General features: G+C 40.8%; 1 protein-coding gene across 2 annotated transcripts in view; it reads right to left on the minus strand.

The window, feature by feature from the left end:
• TOGARAM1 (TOG array regulator of axonemal microtubules 1) overlaps positions 1–27,729 on the minus strand; it is an 84,231-nt gene that overhangs the window by 37,601 nt on the left and 18,901 nt on the right. For both annotated transcript variants that reach the window (XM_074956584.1, XM_074956585.1), the window contains exons 2-14: positions 26,098–26,254; positions 24,306–24,440; positions 22,758–23,048; positions 14,766–15,031; positions 12,357–12,586; positions 10,680–10,783; positions 10,109–10,276; positions 7,628–7,726; positions 6,781–6,956; positions 4,853–5,021; positions 4,392–4,526; positions 1,706–1,859; positions 174–279 (exon numbers count right to left, since the gene is read on the minus strand). In XM_074956584.1, the coding sequence (XP_074812685.1) occupies positions 174–279; positions 1,706–1,859; positions 4,392–4,526; positions 4,853–5,021; positions 6,781–6,956; positions 7,628–7,726; positions 10,109–10,276; positions 10,680–10,783; positions 12,357–12,586; positions 14,766–15,031; positions 22,758–23,048; positions 24,306–24,440; positions 26,098–26,254 (2,190 nt within the window). The remainder of the gene's footprint in view (positions 1–173; positions 280–1,705; positions 1,860–4,391; positions 4,527–4,852; positions 5,022–6,780; positions 6,957–7,627; positions 7,727–10,108; positions 10,277–10,679; positions 10,784–12,356; positions 12,587–14,765; positions 15,032–22,757; positions 23,049–24,305; positions 24,441–26,097; positions 26,255–27,729) is intronic.

Below are 27,729 nucleotides of genomic sequence, written 5' to 3' on the forward strand. Positions count from 1 at the left end.
ACTACTGAATATCCCAAATACAGGCTGCTTTACAAAACTGCACCCATCCTTTCAAAGCTGGCCAACATAAAGAAAATAGCAGCAACTGAACGTAACACCTCGCCACTCAAATGTTTACCTCACTCCTATCAAAACAATATTTTTGGCATAAGATTGTTATATCAAAATTTAACCTCTTGAACTACAGCCAGACTTGTTTCATGCAGCTTTCCAGTCAACACATCAGCATGGTAAGCAGACAAACATCGAACAAAGTTCAGTCCTTCAATCTTCTTCTCCCTATATAAAATAAATAAATAAATTAAAAGCAGTATCTCACAAAAACCACAGAGAAGGGAGATAACTAGAATGTCTGGGGTGACAGTGGATCACAAACTGAATATAAGTCAACAATGTGCTGCAGTTGCAAAAAAGGCTAATATCCATATGGGGTGTATTAACAGGACCGTTGTATGTCCTGCTCTACTCAGCATGGTCAGGCCTCTGCTGGAGCACTGTGTCCAATTCTAGCGGCCACACTTTAGAAAAGACATGGACAGACTGGCGAGAGCCCAGAGAATTTTATAAAAATTATAGAAGGTTTAGAAAACTTGACCTATGAAGACGGGTTAAAAAACCTGGGCATATTTAGTCTTGAGAAAAGACGACTAAGGGGGGGACCTGATAACCGTCTTCCAATACTTTAAGGGTTGTTATGAAGAGGATAGTGATCAACTGCTCTCCATGTCCACTGAAGGTAGGAGAAGCAGTAATGGGCTTAATCTGCAGCAAGGGAGATTTAGAAAGTTTCCTGATATCTAACCTAACTATAAAGACAGTTAAACTCTGGAACCTTCCTAGCGAGGTTGTAGAGTGCCTGTCATTGGAGGGTTTTAAGAGTAGATCAGACAGGGATGGTCGAGGTTTACTTGGTCCTGCCTCAGCATAGCGGGATGAACTAGAGCAGTGTTTCTCAACAACTGGTCCTTGGACCAGTACCAGTCCCTGAGATTTCCCTGACACAGTTTAGGAAGGCAGAAAGCCGGTCCCTGCTATCAAAAAGGTTGAGAAACACTGGACTAGATGACCTCTTGAGGTCCCTTCCAGCCCTGCCTTTGATTCTGTGTCTAAGTAGCACAACCATTGGGATCATTAAGGAAACAAATAGTGAATACAAACTTTGTTTCCAAAAACAGCAATAATTTAAACTAGAAGCTCTCGCAAAAATATTCCGTGGTACAGACGGTAGCAGGGCTGGATTAAGACAAGACAGGGCTGCAGGTACATCACAATGTGCCCTCCCTCCCCCGACTCCAAGAGAGGCAAGAAAGGGGCCAATACGCCAGTGCCGCTACTCATCTCTGGAGTGTCAGCAGGGGCCCATCCTCACATCTGGAACAGTACAATGATGTTGGTTGGGAGCTCCGCAGCACACTGTGTCTTGGAATTAACAACCCACTGAGAGGCCTGTCCCACCTCACAGAGCTGTTGTCTCAGGCTGTCTGCAAACTCAGGCAGGCATCACTCCGATGGTTATGCCTGGTTCACTTTTTCAATATTTTCTTTGCAACCATGAGGACTTGCCCTCTTTTCTTATGTTTTACTAAACAGACTTAACTTTTTTTAACCAAAAAGCTATGTTCATTTCATTTTTTTAAAATAAGTATTAACATAAATGCTGCAAATTATAATCAATCAGACTCCATATATATGTGTATATACACACCAGTCATCATCAGCTAAAAGTCGCAATGCTTCTGTCAGTGCTGTTTCAGGTTTTGAAAAGGGTTGCAACTCTGATGGATCCATTATCTCTGGACTATGTGTGACTGATGGGGTCCGATCCTTATACTGCCCTCTCAGTCCAGGAGATGTTTCATCTGTCAAGTCATGAAGTGTTTAAGCAATAATCAGTGACTAATCTTCAGAACATGAAGAAAAATGACTAGCAGTAAGACATGAATGTAGTTAGCTACACTAAAGCTGGTGTCTGGACAGATTACTATTGCTAAAGGGCTGATTTTTCAAAAAGATCACCACAATTACACCCACAACATTTGCAAGTGCACCATTTGGTGCATGTAAATGAAAATTTGTGCACACAGGCACTCCTTTGAAGACCGTAACTTGAACTGCACACACAAATGCAGGGTTTTACAAGGAGAAACAGATGCATTCAAAGATAATGTGGGCAAACCTAAGAAGGCTACTGCCTGCATTTGAATTTATTTAGAAGTCTAATTTGAAAATTATTTATATACCTGTAGCTCAGAATTTTTCCGGAGTTCAGAAGAAATGATGTGCTGTTTCTCAATTACACACTTTTCTGATATAAACAGGTATTTGGTTCTATAGTTTGGAGAGGCAACAAAATCTTGGCCTAAGGATTGAATAGCTCCCCAGAAATCTCTAATGTTCCAAGCTATGCTTTCATAAAAATACATGAATTCCCCAATTAAATGTTCCCAGCAGATATAATTAACACCACTGAATCATTCCTTTAAATTTTACTGTTAGTGAATCATTATTTTAAATTTTAATGAGCTATTGCTCAAATTCAATTTATCTGTATCACACTACCTATAATTGCAAAGACAGCTGTAGATTTTCAATATGTTTTACTAGCAAACTAGAAAGAAGAATTTCTAAATTATTTCATAATCCGAAATGCATTTGTTTGTTAGTTTCTGTGTTGCTACTGTTGTAGCCGACTGATAATGTCTAAAGAACTAACAGCATAACAACTATAAGCCTCCAGTTTGAAGGGCTTTCTATCAGACATTTTAACTGTATCAGAGTTAAACTTTCCTTAAACTGACATAGTATCTAGGGTTTTTTTTTTAACTTTGTTTTTACTCCATTAAATATTTTTTGAGTCACTGGGAGGGGCGGGGGGGAGTGAAATGCCAGTAGTGTTTTAAATGTCACTATTTGCCAAACTCTAGATGAAAAACATTTCAAGGGAGCAGCGACCAATTTAGTGACCCAAAAATAACTTGCCTAAAATTTTATTTTCCTTGCAGGTCAGACATCTAATCATCTTCAACTCTTGCTCCTTCGGTAAGGTAATCAAAAACTAGTGACCCTGCACACTCCCTGAATTAGAGCCTCAGCACCACTCTGCTCACATTGCAGTGCAAACGGAACAAACTGCAAACGGAACAAACTGTAGTCGGGATAGTCGGTTCCCATGCCACCTCTCCTGCAGTCCACTGTGCACCGCACTCTGACTATCCATACTTACTGGAGGGTCCCTGGGGACCACTGACAGTTGGCAAACACTATAGAATCTCCCAGCTTGTTGTAACCCCCAACTGGGCTGGACTGGGGCAGAATTTTGCAGAAATTTAGGGAGCTGACAGCAGCAGAATTGAGTTGCAGCTGCACCATTGCTCTGTCTTCATCGTGGCATGTTAGGAATGAGATAATATATGAAGAGCTAAAAACGTCAGGATGGCAGGCCTGCCCTGCTCAGGAACAAACACAATAAACTTTAGGAGAAAATGGCGGTGTGCTGTTCTGGAAGAAGTTACTCAGACTGAGCTTTGCCATGGAAGTCCTATCACAAAAAAAAAATCCTAGAACCCTCCACCCAATAATGATTCTTACAACCTCTGTGCAGCTTCTCAGGTATCTTGAGTAAAGAGAGTCAGGGACTAGGGAGCTAAAGTGGCGGTTATGTTTTTAGGTATATTTATTCTACACTCATAAGTATAGCATCTAAGGCTTCAGTCGCATGTGCTTAATTTTTACTGATTACATGGGATTACTCATGTACTTAAGTATAAGCAGATGTGTAAGTCTTTGTAGGAGCAGGACCTGAGTGCCTTAGCTGGTGTCAGGGATGCAACTTTAGCATCTAAGCCTTAGTGCTGTTTTGCTAAATCAGCAATTATCATATGATAAACTTTGGGTGAAATCCTAGCTCTATTTGAGGTCAGTGGGAGTTTTGCCATTCACTTCAATAGGGCCAAACTTTCACGTGATGTGTGTGTCTTTTTCCCTCCATCCGGTTAACACCCACAGCATAAAATTCTGACTCAATGTTATCTCTTTGGGGATAGAGTATTTTAACGTGGGTTTCAATCTTTTAGTAAAAACTGTATTTGTAACTGCTTTCAGTTTTGGGATATGTATCTGCCTCTTCCACAAAGCAAGATGGAGATGTGAAAAATGCATTAGAAGTGTTGTTCTATACCTGCAAAATGTAGGTTTATTCTCTGTAACGTTAGTAATAAGAAGTGGTAGCAAGCACTGAACTAAAATGTAAGGGCATACACAACTTTGCACATTATCCCTTCAGTTTTAAAATAAATCATATTAAGACTGATTACACTATGGGTTTGTCTCATCTGCCAGCATCCGAACACTTTAATACGGTGTTTTACATTTAATTAACTGTAACAGCTTACCTGAATCTAGCAAGACCGAAGACTGTGTCTGCCTTAAACTGGATGTTCTTTTTAGTGGAGTACTGAAGGCAACATCTTCGAAAGATAACAACTCATTCTTGGATGTTATTAACACATCTCCATAAAAACTTAAACCTACAAAACAGAGAAAGAACAGGAAAATCAGAAAAAGGGAAGAGGTCGCTATTTCTTAGTACTATGCTGTACTCTATAAAGATCTCAGAAACAGTCAACTTATCTGTCATAAATTCCTTCCTTATTATTGTTAGTATTTTATACCCAACGACAAATAAATTCACGAAGAAGATTACATTGTAGCCTAAAATTTCAGTAATACCTGATGTCATTTTGGGCAGTCATAACCTTAAATAATTAGTGTTATTATACCAGATTTAGAACATATTTTTTAGTCAACACCATTTAATAGTATGCCATTAAATTGACAAAATACTAAACATTACTTTCTGTTGCCATTTTCTCTGGTTCACTGTGTCTCAGTCGTTCCCAGGGATTTCGTTCCTTTTTTTCCACATCATTGACTTCCTGATGTTCTTTATGACTCTGTTCTTTTTCTTCTTTCTTCTTCTGCCTCATCTTATCCCGGGCAGATTTTGACATGGCAACTTTCATCTGCACAAAACAGGAAAAGTCCCACTGTAAAATGTAATTGAACTGAAATAGTTCAGTCAATAACTTAGCACTGGGAATCTTCTTTGCTAAACAAAGGGGCTCACAATTTCTACTACTACTCCACAGTGCATTTGGGAATTATTTATGCTAATTTGGGACCCAATCCTGCAAAGACTTGTGCATGTGCTTACCTCTATGCACTGTGAGCAGTGTGGGGTACTTATACCATGTAAAATGAGTTCAAGACTCTTTGCAGCACAGAAATAATCCCTCGTGGTAATATGAATAATTAAGTTATTAGGGGGAGCAGGACTGTGAACCCCTAGATTTCATGGTACTACGTGTGAATAACTAGTTACTAATTTGAGTAAAGGGTTTGGAGTCCGGCCCAACTTCAATTTTTTGACTTTTTTTAAACTATCAATTTTTTGATAGAGCAATCTTCAAAACTGTGTGACCTGATTATTTTAAAAATCACTTTAAGGGTTCTTGTGATCCCGTTTTATGTTTAAGGGTAAATGGTGGATTCTCTGTAACTTGAACTCTTTAAATCAAGATCTGAGGACTTCAGTAATTCAGCCAAAGGATATGGGCCTATTGAAGAAGTGGGCAAGTGAGGTTCTGCGATGTGCAGAAGGTCAGACTAGATGATCACTATGGTCCCTTTTGGCCTTAAAGTCTAGGAGTATTTTCAGTTTGTAATTTTCTCCCTTATCTATAAGGAAATAGTGAAACTGATTATTAAAAGTGCAGTCAAGTGCACAGATTAAACAAAGTGAGAAAAATAAATGGTCATTTTTTTTAAATTTTAGCAATCTTAGAGGTTACTTGACATGCATTTTCAGGAAGAAGTGTGATTTTCCTTTTGAAGAAGTATCTTTACTTTGTGTTATTTTATACAAATAAATATTAATGTTCAAAGTCATAGGAAAGTTGAACAAGATATAAGTAGCAGCACAGCTCTTCATAAAATCTCTCCACAGTGCAGACACTGAGACAAGATTATTTACAGAGAATGTATGGTTTATGATGGTGTTGGATTAAAAGTCTGCAAACTGCAGTCCTCTCTTTGTCCACACAACAGATGATGGTCAGTAACAGCAGCTGGTTCCTCACACTGCCTTGCCAAAATATCCTGATCATGAAAGGAAGGGACTACCTTAGGGGCTAGTGGGAAATTCATTCTCCATGTCCCTTCAATCCTTGGTCTCTTTGCTCAGAGTGTTAACAAAAAATGCTAATTAGTAACAATTTTAATGGCTATTTTGTGATGTTGATACATTTCAGTACCTGCTACAGCTGAAAAACAACTGCATTGAATTGAACATTTGCAACAACCAATTGAATTCCTTCACCAAATTTAGCCCTTTAATCTGTTTGAATAGTCATAAAAAGACTGAAGAAATAAAATAAATCTCTATTTCAGGTCTAAAGACAACTTTGTGTGAATATTTGTACAAACAAATCTATTCACATAAATGTTTACTAAAAGCATGCAAACTGACAAAGCAATATCTTGTTCAGAGGTCATCAGGATATTGACAAATGATTCCTCATTATTCACTCAGCTTTAGTCTCCAGCCTGTGCTGGAATTAGACCAGAGACCTAGAAATAAAAAGCTCTGTATTCCATTACCAGCCACCTGAGATATCGATGGCTGTACTTTAATCAAACATTTATTTACCAGAATCTGGAGAACATAAAACTATATTCACTAGTGACACTTGAAAAACAATCAAATCTGTTTTACACTCTTACATCTTTCTCATTTTCAGTATCAAGGAAAGGTGCACTGTTCTGCTGGACAGCTCTCCCATAGATCCCTGATAGAGGCTCAATGCCTTGTTTGAGAGAAAGGACGTCTCCGTTCTCCACACACGATATCATGGACTGGCTGTATGTTAATGGCGCAGATGGGGGGCTTCCAAAAACACCTGAAATGGTTATCATATTGTAACCTCACCAAGAGGTCATTTTCACACAGCAGAAGTCACTCAGTAACACACTAAAGCAAAGCAAAAATAATTCCAGAAAATAAAACTTGGGTTGCTATCACATTAGTGCCAAATTCTACTCGAAGTTACATTATGCATGTCCACTGTCTGCAATGGGACTTTTTCTGTGTGCGGGTATACGTGCAAAATTTGGTCCTCATATGTTCTTACTGTTCTTTGTTATTTAATGCAAATATTGTAGTACAGTGCACTGTTCCCTCTAAGCTGTGAGCGTGTGCGCACGCACACAGATCCTAAACCCTGAGCACACGGCGAAACCGCTCGCGCAAAATTTGCACAGAAGCAGAACAATTTGCACAGAAGAAATTTTTTGCGCACACGGCCTCTCAAAAATTATATGGAACATTGGTACAGTGTATCTTACCTTTCTCATTAAGAATGTAAAAATATACGGTAATTCCAATACTTTTTTTGAACTTTAATACTTTTAATTTATTTTAAAAATTGGGGATTGTTTACTCTTTAAATAATAAACATTTGAATGAACTCATTTCAACTCCCCTTCTCCTGACTGTCAAAAAATACTATACTATTGTTTCTATACTAAAATTTTATTGCATATATAGAGAAAAAAAGTTTTTTTAAAATACCTTTTCCAACAATTACTACAGAATCTTCAGACAGGGCACTCGGTGAAATGAAGTCTAGGTTGTTAATTTGCTGTAAACTAGATGTTGACCCTGTAAATCCTAAAAATTACACACAAAGAAGAGCTAAATCATGTAGTTTACCCATTACTATGTATTGCACTCTTCCAAAGTATCATTTTACCAAACTTAGTTTTACCAAACTGATTAATCACTTTTATGCAGGACTGTACTTCTAATTTACTAGAGTACTGCGAGGCTTACTTAACGCTGAAATTCTCAGAAGTACTATATCACATATACTAAATATCATTACTTTCAAATACACTAAATACCAACTCGCTTTACACAATTATTTCCCACGCACCTAACTATTTTTCCAATAATTCAGCACAATTGTGCCAATTTAGCATCAATTGAAAACTACTGATTTTCTGTTCCAGAGCACTTCATGTTGATTACTGCACAATTTAGCAGTTCGTCAATTTTTCATTTCATTTCAAACATACATTTTATATTTTAATTCCGGTTACACTGTTTGCATATATGGCAATGTCAATCAGTAACAATGGCAGACTGGCATTACATTCTTTAGCATTAAATAATTCCCATGGAGTTAACATTTTCAGCTTGAGGAAAGTCAGATCACTCACTGGAAAAATCACAAATAAGTCAAAAAATGTTATGGCAAATAGATGCTGAGGTGCGGCAAGCCTGACTTTATCTTATTGTTGTGATTATATCTGACAGTCTATAACAAAGACTTTTTAGCACAGAGGACTGAGACCAAGCCAGGACTACACAAACTGGAGAGTCAAAAGAATTCTTAAGCCTTTTAAGACTCTATCCCAGGAGAGCTGTTCTGTTTCCTGACTCAACCTCCATCTAACTCCTTCCCTATGGAAAGTTCACCGGAGGGAGATGGGGCTGATGCTGTTGAAACTGACCAGCAAATGATTGGTTTTTGCTTCTACTCCCTCCCCACCCCCCGCTTTTGTGTGTGTGTGTGTGTGTAACATAATAGAAAGCCTGGAACTGGTTTGTTTTGGGGGAGTGGTTAATGTCTCCTCTGCTCTCTCCATCCCCTACTTCATCCTCCACCCCCACCCCAAAAAAAAGGTTATTAGTTGCTGGTTTTTTTTATACCAAAAAATATCAGGTACATCAAGCCTAGTCTTCTCTGCTTTTACTGAATAACTTCTTGAGGTTCTAAAAAGCTGTTTAGTGCGAGCTTTTATCCCTTAACTGAACAGCCATGGTTCTTTACCCAGAATTGTATCTTTAACCAAATATTACTTATGTTACAGTAGCAGCTACGAACCTAACCAAGGATTGTCCTACATGTTGTACAAAGAAGAAAGAAGCCGGTGTCTGTTCCCGATGGCTTACAGTTAGGGTGACCAGACAGAAAGTGTGAAAAATTGGGACGGGGGTGGGTGTAACAGCAGCCAATATAAGAAAAAGACCCAAAAATCGGGACTGTCCCTATACAGTCGGCACATCTGGTCGCCCTACTTACCGTCATGGTGTTTCATAGGCAACAGGAATTAAACTGGTGTTAACAAACAAAAGTGTTAAACAGTCTGACTAAAATCCCTTTCCCCCACCTTCACTCCAATTGCTCAGATTTCAGTCTCTTGTAATGGCATCATGTCACTATATCTATGCTAACTGGAGAGTTTGCAGGATAGATAAATCCCCATATTTTTAATGTTAAAAAGAAAAAGGAAAAAGAGCAGAAAACCATACTCTTTGGGGACAGATTCTCTTGGAGACTCTCTTTATACATCACACATGTCTATCAGGCTTTGAGATAAGGCCACTACATTTCACATCAGACACTAAAATACTGCCACAGGATATTTACTTTAGCCACTACCAATCAGCCAGATTTTAAGTGATGTAAAAGGTGAAGACTGTATCCCTTAATCTGACTTTCATTTTTAGCTTTCTTGGTCAAAAAGACACACTATCATGGCTGTATGCTAACAATGGCCAGAGACAGAGAAACACATAGAAGACAAAATCCTTTAACCATAGGTAAGCTAGTTATGATGCAGGAAGCAGTAGCTTTTGTATATTACTAATATGTGCCTAGTGCTAAATCAATGCAACTTTTCAAGACCTCATTAGAACTTAAACACAAAAGCTTATGATTTATCTGCCTGAACTTTACCAATAATGATGGCTTAATTAAGAAAATGAAACATATATAGCTATATCCATATTTTGGCCGAGAAAAGTGAGATTCTGATCATTCATTTCAAGTCTTTTCCTATCCCTGAGACTTTAACAGTTATCTAACACTTGTTAATTAACAGCTTGTTAATTTCACAAATATATCTTATTAAGCTAAAAGGAGACTGTAATTATAGGACCAAGTTGAATTCCATGAAATATTTGATTTATAAAAAGCTAACAAATGTTTGGGGGGGGGGGGTTTGCCATAAATAGGAGGTCACAAAACATAGGAAGCTCACTAACCTTTTGTAGGTTTACAATGCCTTTGATGCTCTTTGTTCTGACCTTTAAAAACACAAGGTGACACTTCTCTCTGCTTGTCATCTTCATAATCACCAGATCCATTTCCGTAGTTCAGACGTTGGCCAATTATGCTCACATTAGAGGTTGATTTATCATGAAATGTTATCCCTGCACAACAGAATCCATAGTGAAGTGTTCAGTATGTATCACTGAAATGGTGCATCACTATTTCATAAATAAAAAACCCTCAAATCAACTTTTTGATATCTCTGCAGGGTTGAGGCTAGTTTTAACATGCCCTAGCTGTGTTACAGGAAAAGGGAAAGAAACAATCACAGAAGTTTCCTCTCAAAACCAAACCCACAGTATGATTTCAAAATGGTCAATTAAAATCTAATAGAGTAAAAAAAAAAAAATACTTCTGGGCTAAGATTTAATAGGTCAAATAAGACCAGAGAAAATTAGATACTAAAGTGGGGCTTGTTATGAAAATATTGGACAGAGCCTTAACTAAAATGGTTTCACTTTGACCGAATTAGTTATATCTTTCTTTTTCTGCACAACAAATTACCTGCACTGGAGCTCTGTTCTACTATGTTAGTACTTCTATTCCTTGCTGAAGACAGTCTTGCTGGACATGATTTGCATCCAAGTAGAGGAAAGATGTCTGAGCTGCTGCAATACAAAATCATTTCTATAAATATATTTCTGAATGGCACTAGGAGCCCTGCCTAAGAACATTTTTCACCTAAAGTGAAAACACAAAATGTTGGGTACAAAACATTTCCAGCACATCACCAGAAATGGTCACGTTTACTACAGATTAGAGAAAGAGAATTCATTTGGTAACGATCAGGTTCACCACCCCCTCCATTCTGAGTAGCTCCTTCTAAGAGCAAAAAATTACATGAGGCAGATATATGGGAGAAGTTTCCATTTCTCCTGCCCATGCTGTTATTTGTTCTGTGAACGCAAAATTTCAACCTCCAATGCTGGAAAGCCAGCCGTAGGCCTAACTGGCACCCTAGTACCAGCTCTTGTGGGCATTTGTTTATGAAGTTATTTGAGAACTCTCGGTGTTCTTGTACCATCCTCTCAGGTCATGAATGTGCTAACTTGGTTAGCTGACACCTAGTGTATTACTATTTCACCATGTCCAGGCCTACTTTGGTTCAGCCTGTCAGCTATGCCTAGGGCTCCAGCAAGGCCTACAGCATCTGAACTAAACTCTCTTAAATATATAAAGAAACTTCAAGGTATTTAATGACTCCTGGCATGGCATTCTGTCACTCTTGCACAAATTCAAACTTCCTTATATAGGTCATATCTTCCCTGGTGAACTAGACTTGCATTAGCTGTGAGCACTGTCATACATTAAGGCTGCAATGTCGGGGACTAATGGAAATGTTCTGTATTACAGAATACTGTTCCTATCACTCCTGGTCAGAGTTCATGCTGCAACAACATGGCAAGCCAGAGGTTTTTTCTGTTGAATTTTTACATTACTTTCTTCAGGCCTGAGCTGCAAGCAGCTTGGCCACGTGCCTAGGAAGAAGGTAAGGAGAGGATGTACTTGCAACACTCAGCAAAATATTTCCCACTTCATTTTGCAAAATTAAAAATAAGTACATACTGCAGCTAATTGCTCAACCTTATTGCATCATCAAAACAAATTCCATCAATACACTATTTCTTTGCAAAGGAGCTGAGAGAATAAAGGCATTACATAGAAAACAATTCTCCGCAATTAATATTACAACGGAAATGCTGCATTAGTGGATAATTCAGGTTTAGCAACAATGAAAAAAGTTTAAATTATTTGTTTCATCCCCACCCAAAAATCTGTTTAAGAAAATGCATTCCTGATTAACTTTCCAGGTTGCAATAAGAAAACCTCTTCCTCCTCCTCCTGATTCATTCTGTTTTACTCATTTATTTAGCCTGTGGTTCAGCTTCATTATAAAATATTTAATAGCAACTGCAGGGCTTTAACAGCTACTTGATGTTACTATAGCTAGAGTTTGGCACTGGGTCAAAGAAAAAGCAGGAATGAATTAAAACAATATTAAACCACAGCAGCACAGCACAATGTATTTTAACTGGGAATAACTCTCAGATAAAATCTAGGCACTAAGCAAACCAATGTCATATTAAAAATACAGGTTTCCCACCATTCAATATTTAACTAACCCTAACAGCGATTACATCAGAATTCTCAATGTGGGTTTGACATAGAAATTACACTCACGTTATCTTTCCCTGAGGGGTTGTGGACACTGGCGAAGTCAGAGACTCCTGACTGTAAACTCCACTTTCACTGTAAGAGCTCACATTTGGAGAGGAAGTGCGGGAAGGGGAGTCCATAGTCAGATCAAGTTTAAGCGCAGAATCGGGGCTCTCGAGATCTGAAGTGCTGCCACTCAGTTTTGCCCTCTTCTTAGCTGCACTATTACGGAGAGACCTAAGTGAACTCTGCATCTAAACAGAATCGAAAACAATGTCAGAGTTTACATGCTGCATGTATAATTCACAAACACAGGAACGAGTTGTCAAATACAAGCCTGCTTCTAAAATCTTAATTTTTATTCACTGTACGTTGACAGGGCTGTGTCTATGCCGCCTTTGGGCCAGGTAATCTATATGGACTCAATGTATCAGTATGTTATTTATTTTCTTAATGTCAGAGATCATTATTATTCTTATAAAGTGAAACAAACATGCACAATTTAATAGTACAACCAATGCAAACCCAAATGCTGCATGCACATCATATCTAGTTATGTTCTGCAAAGCTTAAAATGAAAGGTTCCTCACACAAACACACTATCAATCTTTTTAAAAAAAATAATTTTCTTAAATAGGCTCATGTTAAACAGAAGAGTTAACTGGCTCAATGGCAGTCTGTAGAAGGGACCTCTGATTTTTGCTCCCCAAGCTAGCCAGTGCTGGGAGAACTGCAAAGGTGAATCTCACCCCAGTCTACCAGTGAAGGCTGCTACCCAAAGCCATGAAGCTACAGCTACTACAGCCCCATTCCACTGCATCTTCTCCCCTCTCCTTGCGGGAGATACTCAGAGTAGGAAACAACGGCACTGGAAGGTGGTATTATGAGACAGGGTTTTGCAGGGGAGGAGCTGGAAGGAGGTTGGGACAAACTACAATAAAGGGTGGGATGGGAGAAAACAGTATTTCTACCTGGGACCCCCTTACTGTTTTGTCCCATTCACGGTCTCCTTTCTCACATTCCAATCTCTCACTAGTGACTTCCACCAACTCAAGGCCCCCACCCTCATGCACACCAATCCACCATATTCACACCTTCATTTGCCAGCTCACCCCATTCTCCCACAATCAACCCTCCCAACCCACTTCTGGGTCAGAGCTCCCCACGTTCTCTTGAGCTTCCTCCAATCAAACCTCACTGCTCAGAAACCCCTTACTCCCCAACCTACCCACCCCACCCATAGGCTCAAAAGCACCTTCCCATCAAACCCAGCAAGCTCAGAACCCCTCCTCCCTTAGCCCAAAAACACCACCTTTATGGGTTAAACATGGGGACCAACCAGTGGATTTTTCAGAGCCACAGGAAGTTAAGTAGAGAGCTAGGATTAATTTGAATATGGGGTACCTTGGCATGCATCTGTGCCTGTTCACTAGTGACCCTTTGTCTGGGGTGGTTTTTTTTTGTTTTGCTTTGGTTTTTTTGTTTTTTTTTTTAAAAAGATCTTGGGAGTAAAAGATGCAAACTGAGACAGCCGCCCCACTGCCACCCCAGCTTCAGTGACCCCTAGTTTGGTAGGTATATTTATGGATTGCTTTCATCTCTAATTTAATGTACTGCTTTTCTTTCTTTTTATACATGAGTTTGTGATTTTCAGAGGATGAAACCCCACTGGATAAAAATTTAAAAATGATCATTTATTAATATAAAATGAAGCTTTAACTTAACTGTATTGAAGACGCATTACAATTTTCCATACAATGTGTGTTTGTCCATCCCCTTAGGAGAGCCAAATCAGGCATGATCTATACCTACTCTCTTATATGGATTCTGTATTACAGCTGTGTTAACATCATAATGGCTCCACATTATGGAGTGAGAATACAGTGGAACAACTCCAGAGGTGACACCCTAATTCATACGTTAGATCAGGTTTTCTCATTTCACTCCATGGAAACTTAAGCATTAAATAAAAATAAAGGATTAATTATTTAAGTCCTACATTAAGGGTAGCACTGTGGTTTCACCTTGGACAAAACCAAAGAAAAAGTTCAGGCTGCGTAAATGTCTAACTCATGCTATGGTACTATAATGGAGAATGTCAACAGCGTGATTTGAGAACCTCAAAATAGGTAAGTAAAATGAGCCTATGCCCAGAACACGGACAGTGTCCTTCAATACTGACTTTCATTGCTTTAGTTAGTTTCTACCAGACACATAACATCATCTTAATGGAGTCTTTTGGTATCCATGACATGGTCACAGAGTACAGCAGTGAACATATATATATTTTTTTCTTCTACACCTGAGGTTTTAAAGGGGGTTGGGTTTGGTGTGTGTGTTTGGGGTGGGGGGGGGTTGTTTTTTGTTTGTTTGCTTATAAAAAGTATATTCTAGCATCTTTTTAAAGTATGTAAAATCACATTTAAATCCAACCTCTTCCTGGTCTGACTCCTTATCATTGACATTTAATTCTGAAAGATCAACTGCAAGTTTCTTGTCTTTTTCACTCTTCCAAATATCCTCAGACTCTTCATTTTTCTGTCCCGCTGTGTTTAACTCAGATTTATCAGGCAACGGGCTTGCCCCCCTTGGTATTGGGGGGACAGGTTTGGTCCCATTCAATCCTCTCCGTGAAGCTGGCGACCTCACCAAGGCTGGTTTAAGCTGAATTGGAGAATGCTTTTCCTGTGCATTTTCCCCTGGGTAAGATACAGACAGATGTCACCATTTCAGAAGAACAGTGGAACACATCACTCAATAGGATAAAATACATATTCAATTTTCACGAAACACAGCAAAAATATTTTTAGAAAAGGTGATTTTCCCCTCACTGAAGGGGCGCACTTGTGACGCAACGTTTAGTCATGTAAATATTTTAAGGGTACCTTTGGTTGAAGCAGCTCATTTTTCACGAGGAAATTCTACCCTGTAATTTTGTTGCACACGGAATATGCCAATAAATAGCTCATGACACAGGTGAGGTACAGAAACCTAATGACACCAATAAGATGCATACATTTGTTTAGGCCTGTCCTTTGAGATTTCATAATTCTATTTATTGATATACAGTAAACCCTACTAAATCACACTTATTTGTTCACATGCTTTATAACCTTCACATAAAATTGGCCACATCTAACTGCCTCTCTGGGGGGAAAAAAAAAGTCTCACATTACTAAGATGTCATTTCTACAAAATATGCTAAAGTATGTCAGCATACCATGAAGTATCCAATAATTAATACTAAATTATAGTTAACAAAATTAATTGAAGTACATTCTGTGATGCATAATCCTCACTTTTTTATTCCAGGTTTTCAATTACTTGAAAGTTTGCAAAATTCAGTAACTCACAATGGGTTTTGAGTGTGAATTCCTGAATTAAAACTATACACGTGGAGAAAAATAATAATGCTCACATGACTAATTTTTTTTTTTTAAATATAATAGCATGCTGTTCTTTTTCTTCAACTTCTATACAACTTTACCTGGTAAAAGATAGTTCATTGATTATTCAAACACTATTTTTAAAAGATTAACAGTATTAGGTACTTTCTGTTTTTAAAAAATCCAGCCTTCTTCACTTTTCTAGAACAGCTACCAAAAGCAGTTTTTGTTTCAAACAATAGAGAGTGGGAAGAGTGTATGCATACAGAATACCTGGCTGGTGTCTTACAAAATTTGTCTTTACTAATGAGAAGGCTTAATATAACTCAAGAAGATACATGTCAAAGAAACTAGCTTTCTTCAAAACTTACAGATCATCCAATTATCAATTGTTAGGTAAATTACTTATGATTAGGGCACTACCAAATTCACAGCCATGAAAAACATGTCACCGACCGTGAAATCTGGTCTCCCCCGGTGAAATCTGTACCGTATAGGGTAAAAGCACATAAAGGACCAGATTTCACGGGGTGAGACCAGTGTTTCTCAAATTGGGGGTCCAGACCCAAAAGGGAGTTGCACGGGGGTCACAAAGGGGGGGGTCATAGTATTGCCATATTTTAAGGGGGGGTCATAGTATTGTCACCCTTACTTCTGACCTGTCTTCAGAACTGTGTGGCCAGAGAGCGAAGCTGCTGGCCAGGTGCCCAGCTCTGCAGGAAGCAGTGTAAAAGTAAGGGTAGGAGTACCACAACACCCCCCACCCCCAACTCCTTTTTGGGCCAGGACCCTAAAATTACAACACCGTGAAATTTCAGATTTAAATAGCTGAAATCATGAAATTGACCATTTTTAAAATCCTATGACTGTGAAATTGACCAAAATGGACCATGAGTTTGATATGACCCTACTTATATGTGAAAGGTCATAAAGAACGGCCAAAGGTAAGCCTTTGATATTTTAGTTAACAACATCCATGTTTTTCAATATTGTATTTTAGTTTGCTTTACAAAAATATGTTAAGTGATACTATATTGAACATCTTCTGGTTCCTTACTCAGGTATTTTCATTGCTTGCCAACTTTCTAGTATCTCTGCCCTACACTCTGCCATTACAGTAACCTTATTACACTGGCAGCGGCTTACAAAAATGTTTCACCTTTGTCCAGGATACTTTCTCTTAGGAGATGTAAATTGGTCTATTCTACATATGTTTTGAGGGAACAAAATGTACACATTAAATAGTGCTCTAGATTTATCTTTCTGAATCCAGAATAAGTAAAAGTTGTCTGGTTCCATGATAAATGCTGTGGAAACTGCTCCGCTAAGAAGACTATTCTAGTGAAAGAACAAATGGCACAGCTACTGCAAACAACAGGCTAGGCATGCAAAAAGTCAGCTATTAATAGTTGTGCTCCATCAGGACAGTCACTTTAGGGGGAAAACTGCCAAATAACTGACTTAGGGCTTTTCTACAAAAGAAAGCTGCACTGGTTGAACTTAAACGTGTGATTTTAACTTGATTTACTTAAACCTCTGCAAAAAGCTGTGTGGATCACTCTTGGTTCGGTTTTAAGCAGGACCGTTTTGTTTTAGCTTAAATACATTAAGGCTATACCTACACTACACAGCTTTTAGTGACGTGGCTGTGTAGCTACAGCCATGCCGCTAAAAGTCGGGCAGCATAGCTCCTGTTTATCAGCTCTCCTGCCGACAAAAAACTTCTACCCCCAATGAGCGGCATTTGCATCGTCGGCTGGAGAACGCTCCTGCCGACAACGCGCTGTTCATGGTGGTGCTTGCCACTGGCAAAACTCGTGTTTTTCAGAGGGGGCTTAACACTTCACACAGATGTCTACATTGGCAACTGAACAACAAAACTTTTGTCTTTCAGAGGCATTTAAAAAAAAACAAACCTGAAAGATAAAAGTTTTGCCATGTAGCTAAAAGCTGTGTAGCGTAGACATAGCCTAAGAATCAGCGCAAGGGCTTGTCTACACGGGCACTTTACAGCGCTGGAACTTTCTTGCTCAGGGGTGTGAAAAAACACACCCGCGTGCTGCAACTTTCAGCGCTGTAACGCGCCAGTACAGACGGTGCAGCAGCGCTGGGAGCTGCGCCCCTTGTGGAGGTGGTTTTTAGAGCGCTGGGAGAGCGCTCCCAAGCCGTGTTAAAGTGTTGCTGCGGCAGTGCTTTAATGTTGCCAGTGAAGACGTGCCCTAAGAAACTGAAATAAGCTGCCCTTAAACTAAAATAAGCGTGTCTCGACAAAGGTTTAACTAAATCAGTTTAAAAACAATTTCAGTTTAAGCCAGTGCAACTACCTTGCATAGACAGGGTCTTACACCGAGCATTAATGGCAATGACTGATGTTGAAACTGGAATGGAATTAGCATAAAAATTCCCATTATAAGTACATTTGGCCTTAATTAGATTTTAAATAGGTGTGAAAATGTGAGGACTGGTCACTGAATACAGAAGTTTCCAAATAAAGGTTAAAAGGGAAAAAAGACAAAATGCAATGAGTATCATTTTCTCATATATTCATTCATGAAGGTATTTTATTGCATTTAAGTCTTTTAGAGATTGTTTTTCTTTACAAGTGCTATCTTCTTTTAATCAGAAGATAGATGGTACACTAGGGCATGGCTACACTTGCAGATGTAGAGAGCTTTGAGTTAAACCCGCCTTCGGAGAGAGCAGTAGGGAAAGCACTGCTTCTGTCCACACTGACAGGAACAAGCGCACGGGTGTGGCCACATTTGCGGCACTTAAGCGGCACTGGGAGTGGTGCATTATGGGCAGCTATCCCACAGAGCACCTCTTCCCATTCTGGTGCTGTGGCTTGTGGGAAGGGGGTGGGAGGGCAGGGCATTCTGGGTCCTGTCCCAATGCCCTGTGATGCATCGGTTCGCATCCCAGCAATCCCTGTGCTTCCGTCCACATTTGGCGCCATCTTTCAACATTTTTTGTACTGTGCGCTCTGTCTTCCCTTTCGGTCTGCGGGAATGGAGCCCGAACTGCTGAGGAATATGCTGACGAGTCTCGCCAGCACGTCACGTTTGGCAATCAAGTTATTCCTTATGATTTGATTGGGGATTGGTCCTGCTTTGAGCAGGGGGTTGGACTAGATGACCTCCTGAGGTCCCTTCCAACCCTGATATTCTATGATTCTATGATCCAAAGTGACAGTGAGGGCTCCAACGGTTATATCGACTCGAGTAACGCATATGACGCAAGTTTGTTTGGGGGCATTCACGGACTTGCTCACCACCGTGGAACACCGCTCTTGGGCTTGGGAAACAAGCACTGAGCGGTGGGATCACATCGTCAGGCACGTCTGGGATGACGAGCAGTGGCTGCAGAACTTTCGGATGAGAAAAGCCACTTTCATGGGACTGTGTGAGGAGCTCGCCCCCACCCTGCGGCGCAAGGACACGAGATTGAGAGCTGCCCTGATGGTGGAGAAGCGGGTGGCTATTGCAATCTGGAAGCTAGCAACTCCAGACAGCTACCGATCAGTCACTAACCAGTTTGGAGTGGGGAAGTCAACCGTTGGAATCGTGTTGATGTAAGTTTGCAGGGCCATTAAGCGTATCCTGCTCAGAAGAACCGTGATTCTGGGTAACGTGCATGACATTGTGGCTGGCTTTGCACAAATGGGTTTCCCTAACTGCAGAGGGGCAATAGATGGTATGCATATTCCAATTCTGGCACCAGCCCACCTCACCTCCGAGTATGTTAATCGGAAGGGGTATTTCTTGATGGTGCTCCAGGCGCTTGTGGATCACCGTGGGCATTTCATTGACATTAACACAGGCTGGCCCGGAAAGGTGCATGATGCACGCATCTTTCGGAACACTGGCCTCTTCAGGGAGCTGCAAGCCAGGACTTTTCTCTCAGACCAGAAGATCACCGTAGGGGAAGTCAAAATGCCCACTGTGATCCTTGGAGACCCTGCTTACCCTTTAATGCTGTGGCTCATGAAACCCTACACAGGGAGCTTTCACAGCAGCAAGGAGCAGTCAAACAGGCTGAGCCGGCGCAGAATGACTGTGGAGTGTGTTTCTGGCCGTTTAAAGGGCCGCTGGCGCTCGTGGTATGGGATGCTGGACCTGGCCGATGACAGCATCCCCGCGGTTATATCCGCATGCTGTATCTCCGTAACATTTGTGAAGGGAAGGGTGAATGATTCACTCAGGCATGGAACTCAGAGGTTCAACACCTGGAGGCTGAATTTGAAGAGCCAGAGAGCAGGGCTATTAGAGGGGCCCAGAGCAGGGCTGCAAGGGTTAGGGATGCCTTGTGGGAGCAATTTGAGGCTGAAAGCCACCAGTAATGTTTAGTGCCCTGCCTGAGAGTGAAGTGCAGTGGTTCCAATGTTAGTAGGAATCTGTGTTTGCTACACTGACTTGCGGTGCCTGTTTCTTTCCTGGGCTAAGGTATCTCTTTTACTTTATGCAATAATAAAGAATATTTTCAAAGCCAAAAAATCCATTTATTGAAAACAAACAACTGCTGGGGAAACAGAAAGGGCAAATGGGTGGGGTGGAGAACCGTAAAAATCACAGATTTGTATATGTCCTGTTATCACACTCAGCCTTCCTGTCTGGATTGCTGTGCTGCACTTCAAGATGGCTATACTGCATGGTGATGGGGGTTGAGTGCAGTGGGTAAGGATCGTAGTTTTCAGGGCGGGGCGGTGAAGCTACAGGTGTTGGAGGCAGCTGGTGGCAATAAGAACCCGGATGTTGGGGAAAGTGGGTTAGAGGTGACATGGGGGCACAAGGGAAAGAGTTTTGGGACAAGGGCGCGGGGGGGGGGGGGGGGGGCGTTGGGCACGGTAGTGCTATGCCTGGATGGCTACGAGTGCCTGGGTCGAGTCCGCTTGGCGTGCCATGATGCTTATCAGCTGATCCGTGCTTTGCTGCCAGAGCTCCTCATTCTGCTGGCGGATCCTCCTTGCACTGTCCCACCACTCCTGCACTTTTCAATTTTCATTACTTGAATGCTGCATTAGTTCATGCAACATGTCTTCCTTGCTTCTACGTGGCCTCTTTCTGATTCTTTGGAGTCTTTCGGCCAGTGGTAACACGGACAGCTGAGATCTCAAGGTTTCATCTGTAAAGGCAAAATGCAACACTTAATAGAGTCAGCATTGTTCACACCAGAAGGAGCAATGATTCCCCTGTACTTAAGGGCAAGCACAGTCTACACAAGAGCATAATTTGCCCGTCTGAAAGCGAGCACACACAACCCACAGGAGCCCAAAAATGGTGAGTAAACACAGGGTCAAGCGTGACTGATTGTTTCACAGCTGTACTGTCCTCTGGGTTTCCGTGCCTTAGGGAGAGCCAACAGTGGCAGGGGGCCCCCTATACCGAACACTATCCCCACATTTTCCACAGGAGTTCGTCCTGGAAGATATCTCGCTGCTGAGGGTGACCTGGGAAGCAAAGGAGGGTCTTCTACTGCAATGCAGCTTCCGCCCTGGCCCATATGCAGGTTGCCTGTGTGCAGCAATGGTCCCCACACCCCTCACGGCACAGTGGCGTGGACAAGTTAGCCTTACTGGGACAAGGAACACAGTGGCTCTCCTGAGAAACCTGCGCAAGCGCATTGCCCAAGTTCTGGATGAGACCTTTGAAGAGATCACTGAGGCCGATTACCACGATGTAAAAGAGCACATTAATGCCCTATTCTGCATCTAGGCATGCATGCAGCCCATACTCTCCTCACCCCAAGAGCCCGCACCAAGTAACTTCCTTCCCAAAATAAAAGCCGCTTACCGGGAACCACCTCTGGTGTTTGTCCTTCCCCAAGCACCGGCCGCCGCAACTGGCTACCTTCCTCCTGGCTTGAGAACAGCTCCTGGCTGCATGCATCTAGGGATTCCGGGGTGTCTTCCTCCGCCTCAGCACCCTCGCTCCCGCTTTGCTACTGCTCCTCCTCCTCTTCCCGCCTTGTTGAACTGGGCTCTGAAGTGTCCATGGTGGTACTCGGAGTGGAGGTGGGGTCGGCCCCAAGTATCGCATCCAGCTCTTTATAGAAACGGCAGTTCACAGGGGCAAACCGGAGCGGCTGTTTGCCTCGCGGGCTTTGCGGTAGGCATTCCGCAGCTCCTTCACTTTAACCCTGAACTGCAGTGCGTCTCGGTCATGGCCCCTTTCCAGCATGTCCCTTGATATCTGCCTGAAGGAATCTTCATTCCTACGGCTGGAGCGCAGCTGGGACTGGACAGCTTCCTCCCCACAAACACTGATGAGGTCCAGCACCTCGCCATTGCTCCATACTGGGGATGGCCTGGCGCATGGAGGCATGGTCACCTGGAAAGATTTGCGGAGAGCACTCCATGCCTGGCTGAGCAAACAGGAAGGGGATTTTCAAAATTCCCAGAGAATTTAAAGGGCGGGTCTGATGATTGGTCACCTGAGGGCAGGGTAGTAGAGTTCAAAGTGATGACCAGAGTGGCTAGAACAGGCATTGTGGGACACTTCTGGAGGCCGATCAGAGCGCATGACCAAGGCGTCCACACTGGCGCTGCGGCGCTCCAGCGGAGGTGCACAAAACGTTCTTCCACTCGCCGAGGTGGAGTACTAGGAGGGACCAGCTGCAGAGTCAGAGCGCTGTACGTGCCTTGCCAGTGTGGATGGGTAGTGAGCTAGTGCACCCGGGGCTCCTTTACTGCACTGTAACTCACAAGTATAGCCAAGCTCTTAAGTGTGTTCCAACTGAGACAATTCTTGCCTAGTACATTACATATTTGTGCACTTATCTGGAGTATAAAAGCAAAAACAGTTAGATTAATCTAACTGCAAATATATTTTTTTTAAATGTATAAACAAAAGAGCCGAATTTTCAAAAGCTGGGTCTTGACCATGTGTCCACAACAGTGCATATGCAAAACCCAGTTTACAGACGCAAGCAGGATAAGTGCACATTTCCCAATGCATTCACACAGATGCAGGTTTTGCATACACTTTTTTGAAGGCCACTTTCAAAGTGTGACCATAAACTTATTTTTCTGCAATATTTTTACCTGCATTGTCTCCTGACTTTTGATTGAGAAGCTTCTGAGGACTGGGCTTGGACAACCCTTCAAAGCTTTTAAGAGGCCAGGAATTTGAAAAGTTAACAGCATGATCTTGAGACTTCTTTGGAGATTCAGCAGGAGGGGAGGTGTGCTTTGGACTGTTTCTAGGTGATGAGAGTGGATAAGATGGAAGAATGAAGGCCCCTTGGCTTGTGTTACAACTTGGAAAGGACAAAGTACGCTCTGCTGGACTGCAAAAAGTTCGTTGGGTCTTGGTAAAATTTAGGCTGGCACAAACTGATATTAAAAGGAATGAAAAAATATTATTTATACTAATTAACCTCTTTAACAACCAACAACATTTTAATTTTACTTCTCTTTCTAGCCAACTTGTCCTTCAATTAGGTTTTAGGCTTTAAAATACTCTGAAAAAAACTAATTTTAGGAGGAATCAAGCATTATTTTGTTAAGGACTTGTCTACGCATTAGAGTTAATCCAGAATAAGGTAGGGTGTGAATTTGAAGTGGATTAACTATTCCTGAGTAACTCCACATGTGAATGCGCTTATTCCAAAGTAAGAGTGCTTTATTCCAAATTGGTTTACCCAAAATGGATTAAGCCAATTCAGAATAAAGGCACTTTTATTCCGGAATAAGAGCATCCCCACTTGGAGGTTATCATTAACAGCTATTCCAGAATTATTCTCCATGTAGACAAACCCACAGTTGATAATCAAGTCCATGACAATCACCATCTTTAAAGTATCAGTCTAAAACAGTCAAAACGCTAGATTCAATAGGATACCATTACGAAGACAGTGGCATTTAATTCTGGTTGGGTATACTATTACAGCAATAATTTGTAGCAAAATAATACATTTACCCAAACTATTATAAGTGAAGGTCAGAGCTTTACTTGAGCGAGAGATGCAAGCTAATAGATCAGTGGTTCCCAAACTTGTTCTGCTGCTTGTCCAGGGAAAGCCCCTGCCGGGCGGGGCCAGTTTGTTTACCTGCCACTTCGGCAGGTTCGGCTGATCGCGGCTCCCACTGGCCGCGGTTCTTTGCTCCAGGCCAATGGGAGCTACTGGAAGCGGTGGCCAGTACATCCTCGGCCTGCGCCGCTTCCAGCAGCTCCCATTGGCCTAGAGCAGCGAACCGCAGCCACTGGGAGCCGCGATCAGCCGAACCTGCGGACATGCAGGTAAACAAACTGGCCCGGCCCGGCAGGGGCTTTCCCTGCACAAGCGGCGGAACAAGTTTGGGAACCACTGTAATAGATGAATTGTTCGTACCATCTAATTTCATGTGTTTAGTACAAGCTACCTGGTCTCTCAAAAATTCTACTTCCATGTTTGTGTTTGGTTATACTTTGACTATAAGCTATTTGTTTTTTCATCTCATCTATGTTCTTTTACTAAACACAGAAAATTGCCAGATCATATTTCATCCAAATAAAAATAAAATATTTACTAAGAGACCTGACACAGGACAACATAATAATGCTCTCAAAGGGGTGTGCACAAATGTGGAGTATGATTATAGTCCATGTACCTTTATCTTGCCGATGGTTATTTAATCCTAAAAGTTGTAAATCAGAACCCACACTACCACTCTTTCCACGTATCTGTGAGTATCCAAGTTGTCCACATTTCCCTGAAATATGTGGCTGATGAGAGCCCACAACACCTTACAAAAAGGAAAAAAAAAAGTCAGCAAGTACCTCCATATGCACTTTAAAAACACAATTAAAACTGAAACACAAACTTAAAACCCTTTTTGAATAGTTATAAAAATAATATATTATTAATTAACAGTGATTAAAAACTCTTTTTTAATTTGGATAATAAAACCTAAATGAAAAAAGTTTGAAAGTTTTCAGTGCTGCACTCATGAGTTTCTAAGCAACCTTATAATGTTCTTCATGCACATAAGCTAGAATAATGGCTGGCACTCATGCAAAGAAGCCTGTGGTTCTACCAGGGCATATTACCAACAATGGGATTTGTAGTAGGTGAAACAAAAACCAAACAAGTAATTTCTTCTTGGAATATGGAAAAATAAAGGGGAGAAAAATGCCTTAAAAACAGAAAAATATGAAGTTTTTCTTTAAAATGACATCATTCTTAACAGAATAGTAAAAACGCTTGGAATTCCAAATATGTCAATGCTCCCCAATGGGGGCTGAATATAAACAGTGCACTGCCAAGAAAAGGGAATGAAACAAGTTTGGTCTTGCCCAGCGTCTCCACGTGCCTTTTCACTATTGGAATACAAAAGATAGCTATCGTAAGTTAGGCATTGCACTGAATGCCCAATCTTTTATAGAATTTATCTTTAAAAAGGTTCCCACTTATTTTAAAAGGGAAAAAAAAAATCTCATTCTTCAAAACCGTTCTCAAAAGTCACTTTTCAGCACCAAAAACTATTCAGGCACTTTCTAGTTTTATGTCTATCGCCGATCAATTATTAAAAAACAACAGAAAAGGGAAAATGTGAACATACGCAATAGAAAACCATTTCACTGCTGACAAAAACATATTTCTGAAAAGGATACATTATATAAATGTAGCCATTGCGGCATGTTGCCCAATTTATAGTTCAGTGCTCCATTTATTAAGGTTACTATTCAATAAGGCCTTTGCTAGAACAGTTTCCATGGCAATAAATCACTATTTTCTCAAACTGTTCCCATTGAGACGTTGTCTCAAACTGTTCCATTGCTCTTTCATTCACTATTCAATCTGAAGTTTGAACTGTATTTTACACAATGCACAAGAACTCTGGTCAAAACTGTTTCCTTGCTGATCTACATAGAAATTGTGATACAGCATTTTTTCTACATTTTAAAATCAGGAGAAAGGTCTTGACTCAAGGTCACCCTGAAATTATGTCATTCATTTTAGCTGTTAAAAGACTGAACTATTTCCTATTAATCATTTCTTAAATAGCCAAATTAAATTGCATACTTTGAAACTAAGGGCATGTTTACACACAAAAGCTAAACTGATTCAACAAAAGGTGTGATGTTAAACAAATTTAGTTAAACCAATGCAAATTTCTGTGTAGACCAGGATTAAGAATCTGACTGTAGTTCTTGTAAATCAGCACAGTGCCCATGATTTCAATACAGCTATGCCAATTTACTGCAGCTGAGGAAATAACTCTGCTTTTATCTACTCAATAATGGAGCCTTCCTGTTTAAAAAAACAAAAATCACCAAATGATTAAACATTCTCAAAATGCTGTAAATGAGCATAGATGTCTTACCAAGTTTTCCTAAATGCACCTGATCACTAACAGATCTTCTGCTTATTTAAACACAATTATCTACAATGATACTTACCAGGACAAACAGGAGAATGCTCAGAGTTAAGATCTAGACTATTCTGAAATAAATTCCTTGAAGCTTTTTTTCTGCTAAAAAATAAATCATCACTGACTGGCATTCCTTGAGACGATCTTAATTTTGGAGAATGAAGGAAATCATTGTATGGACAGAACTGTAAGAAAATGGAAATGTAAAGAAACATTTATTCATATCAATAATGTGCCCAATTTTTTTTTCTTTATAAACAGTGGAATCCATAATGAATTACTGTAACACGACATTTAGAAGCCACCCTCAAATAATAACTGTCTTCATTTAGGATCTGCACCATTGCCAAGCTAGACACAGAGGACGTATTTTACTAGAAACTGTGGTGTCAGATGGAGGGGAACAGCACTGAAACCAGCAGCCACTGCTGCAGTTCACAAAGGGGGCAGGATAGGAATAAGAATCTTACCCTGGATACTCTCAATGTACAACTGTGGAACAGTGTTTGCATGCAATTTACAACTCCCTGTACCCACGGAAATTAATCTGGCCCATAATGTGTACATTCAAGAACTAGCTACGCTGAATGAAAAGGGGGGGGGGGGGGGGGGGAGACGACCACCTCTGCTCTGACCCTTATATGCAACTCTGGTGGTGAACAGGACCCACAGGAACAACATAAGGCTGGCATAAACCACTACCCTCACAAGCCCCAGTGAAAGCACTATAATTGTGCATGCCGGGGAAGAGAAGAGAAGGGACGTGTCCACAACATACTGACACTTGAAAATTCTGGGCTCTGAGACAGCTCAGAGAGAGCAGTCAGGAAGCTGTCATATAACAGCAAGCTTTGGGATGCTCTAGTTTACACTATGGGCTGCACCAGCCTCTAGCCAATCCAGAATCTCTGTGCACACCTCTAAGAGGCACACCACAGAATCGGACTCAAAGTCACAGCTGATTTCTCTCATTCTGAAACTTGCAAATGTCATTTTTCCAATTACCTTACATTTAAGATAAGCTTTCCTGAAGTTACCCAGATAAGATGATTCATCAGTATAAAAGCAGGGATGAAGCAGGAATAAAATCTTTTATGCAAGTAAAGGTACTTCAATTTGTTTCAGAGTAGCAGCCGTGTTAGTCTGTATCCGCAAAAAGAACAGGAGTACCTGTGGCACCCTAGAGACTAACAAATTTATTTGAGCATAAGCTTTCGTGGGCTACAGCCCACTTCATCGGATGCATGCAGTGGAAAATACAGGAGGGCGATTTTATATACACAGAGAACAAGAAACAATGGGTGTTGTTATACACACTATAACGAGAGTGATCAGTTAAGGTCCTAATCACATCAGCCACACTATCAGAGGCTCATTCACCTCTACATCTACCAATGTGATATATGCCATCATGTGCCAGCAATGACCCTCTGCCATGTACACTGGCCAAACCGGACAGTCTCTATGTAAAAGAATAAATGGACACAAATCTGACGCCAAGAATTATAACATTCAAAAACCAGTCAGAGAACACTTCAATCTCTCTGGTCACTCAATTACAGACCTAAAAGTTGCAATATTACAACAACAAAAACTTCAAAAACAGACTCCAAAGAGAGACTGCTGAATTGGAATTAATTTGCAAACTAGACACCATTAA

The sequence above is a fragment of the Natator depressus genome, chromosome 6 (genome assembly GCF_965152275.1).
Source record: "Natator depressus isolate rNatDep1 chromosome 6, rNatDep2.hap1, whole genome shotgun sequence".
In the NCBI taxonomy this organism is placed as follows: domain Eukaryota; kingdom Metazoa; phylum Chordata; order Testudines; family Cheloniidae; genus Natator; species Natator depressus.